At 65.4% G+C, this 1737-nt stretch overlaps 1 protein-coding gene across 3 annotated transcripts in view; it reads right to left on the minus strand.

The window, feature by feature from the left end:
- Positions 1-1737, minus strand: part of SENP1 (SUMO specific peptidase 1) — a 15947-nt gene that overhangs the window by 13703 nt on the left and 507 nt on the right. For all 3 annotated transcript variants that reach the window (XR_003537502.1, XM_027704871.1, XM_027704870.1), the window contains exons 1-2: positions 961-1737; positions 352-421 (exon numbers count right to left, since the gene is read on the minus strand). The exon at positions 961-1737 is cut by the window's right edge. Coding sequence is in view for 2 of the 3 variants with exons in the window: in XM_027704871.1 (XP_027560672.1) it covers positions 352-421; positions 961-1047 (157 nt within the window). In the remaining variant the exon portion in view is untranslated. The remainder of the gene's footprint in view (positions 1-351; positions 422-960) is intronic.

Below are 1737 nucleotides of genomic sequence, written 5' to 3' on the forward strand. Positions count from 1 at the left end.
AAGGAGGGACACTCAGGGAAAGGAGGGACACTCAGGGAAAGGAGGGATGCTCAGGGACACTCAGGGAAACACTGAGGGTCACTCAGGGAAAGGAGGGACACTCAGGGAAAGGGGGGACACTCAGGGAAAGGGGGGACACTCAGGGAAACACAGGGAAACAGTCAGAGAAAGGAGGGACACTCAGGGACATTCTGGGAAAGGAGGGACACTTAGGGAAACACTCAGGGACACTCAGGGAAACACTCAGGGAGACACTCAGGGAAATGCAGGGAACACACAGGGACACTCAGGAAAAGGCAGGAACCCCCCGGCAAAGCAGCCCCCCCTCCCCCCAGGAGCTGCTCCGCTCACCTGGGGGAGCGAAGCCAAGGGCACAGGAGGCACTTCCAGAGGGGCAGGAGAAGCTCTTGGGGGGCAAAAACTGTGGGAGAAGAGCAGAGGTTTGGGTGTGGGCTCAGCCCTAAATCCTAAAGAACAGGATCGATCCTAAAGAACAGCCTTGAGCAGCTTTTCCTGCATTCCCACCTGTTTGTTTCCATGGGATCATGGAACAGTTTGGGTTGGGAGTGACCTTTCAAAGGGGGTTTTCCTTTCCCAGGGGCACCAAGAGGCACTTGGGACAAGGAGGGATGGGCCGAGGGGTGAGGGGCTTCCAGCTGGGAAAGGGGAGATTTAGGTGGGATTTTGGGAAGGAATTCCATCCCTGGGAGGGCGCCGAGAGGCTGGAGCAGAAATCCCCGAGGCTGGAGCAGAAATCCCCGAGGCTGGAGCAGAATTCCCAGAGGCTGGAGCAGAATTCCCGAGGATTCCCCACCCCCGGAATGACCGGTTCGGAGCCGTCCGGCCCCGCGTCCCCCAAGTCCCGCGGCTTTAACAAACGCGTTTCCCGCTCCCTCCCCCAACCCCCCCCCCAACTCCCGGGATCCCGCCGGGATTCCCCCAGGAGAAGCGGCCCCGCACCTTCCTGTCCGAGGGGTCCCGCGGGAAGGGCCCGAAGGCGGGGCCGCGCTCGGGCCGCGCCGCGTCCCGGGCCCGCTCCATCCTCATGCGGCGGCGGAGCGGCGGCGAACCGGACAGAGCGACGGAGGGCTGCGGGACGGCCCCGGGGCCCAGGAACGGCCCCGGGCCCGCAGGGGGACCAAGCGAAGGCCCCGAGCCCGCGGGGGGACGGAGGAGCGGCCCCGAGCCCCAGGAACAGCGCCGAGCCGGAGGAAGGGACGAACGAAGGTCCCGGGTCCCAGGAACGGCCCCGGGCCCGTCCTGAGGAGCCGCTGCCGCCGCCGGAAGCGGAAGCGCCCCCGGAAGCGGAAGCGGGACCGGCCCGAGCGCGCGCGGTTTTCCCGGGCTCGGTGGCGGCGGAAGTGAGGGCAAGGGGAGGTGACGGAAGTGACGTCAGGGAGAGCGGCGAGAGGCGCGTGGGAGAGCGCCCCCTGTTGGGGAGGAGGACGGCAGAGGGTGCAGCGCTGGTGGGGGGAGCACCTATAGAGGGGTCACCTATAGAGGGGTCACCTTATAGGGGGATCACCCTATAGAGGGGTCACCTTACGGAAGGGGGCACTGCTCAGGGCAGTGTCACCCTGTGGGGTCACCCCTGGGGTAACGCTGGGGCAGGGCCAGGGGCTGCCCTGGGGGGCAGCTGATCCCATTAGAGCCTGTCCCTACAGCTGATCCCGTTAGAGCCTGTCCCTACAGCCTGTCCCTACAGCCTGTCCCTACAGCTGATCCCGTTAGAGCCTG

Source organism: Neopelma chrysocephalum, unplaced genomic scaffold, assembly GCF_003984885.1.
Source record: "Neopelma chrysocephalum unplaced genomic scaffold, ASM398488v2 Primary Assembly neopelma1_294, whole genome shotgun sequence".
NCBI classification, from domain to species: Eukaryota; Metazoa; Chordata; class Aves; order Passeriformes; family Pipridae; genus Neopelma; species Neopelma chrysocephalum.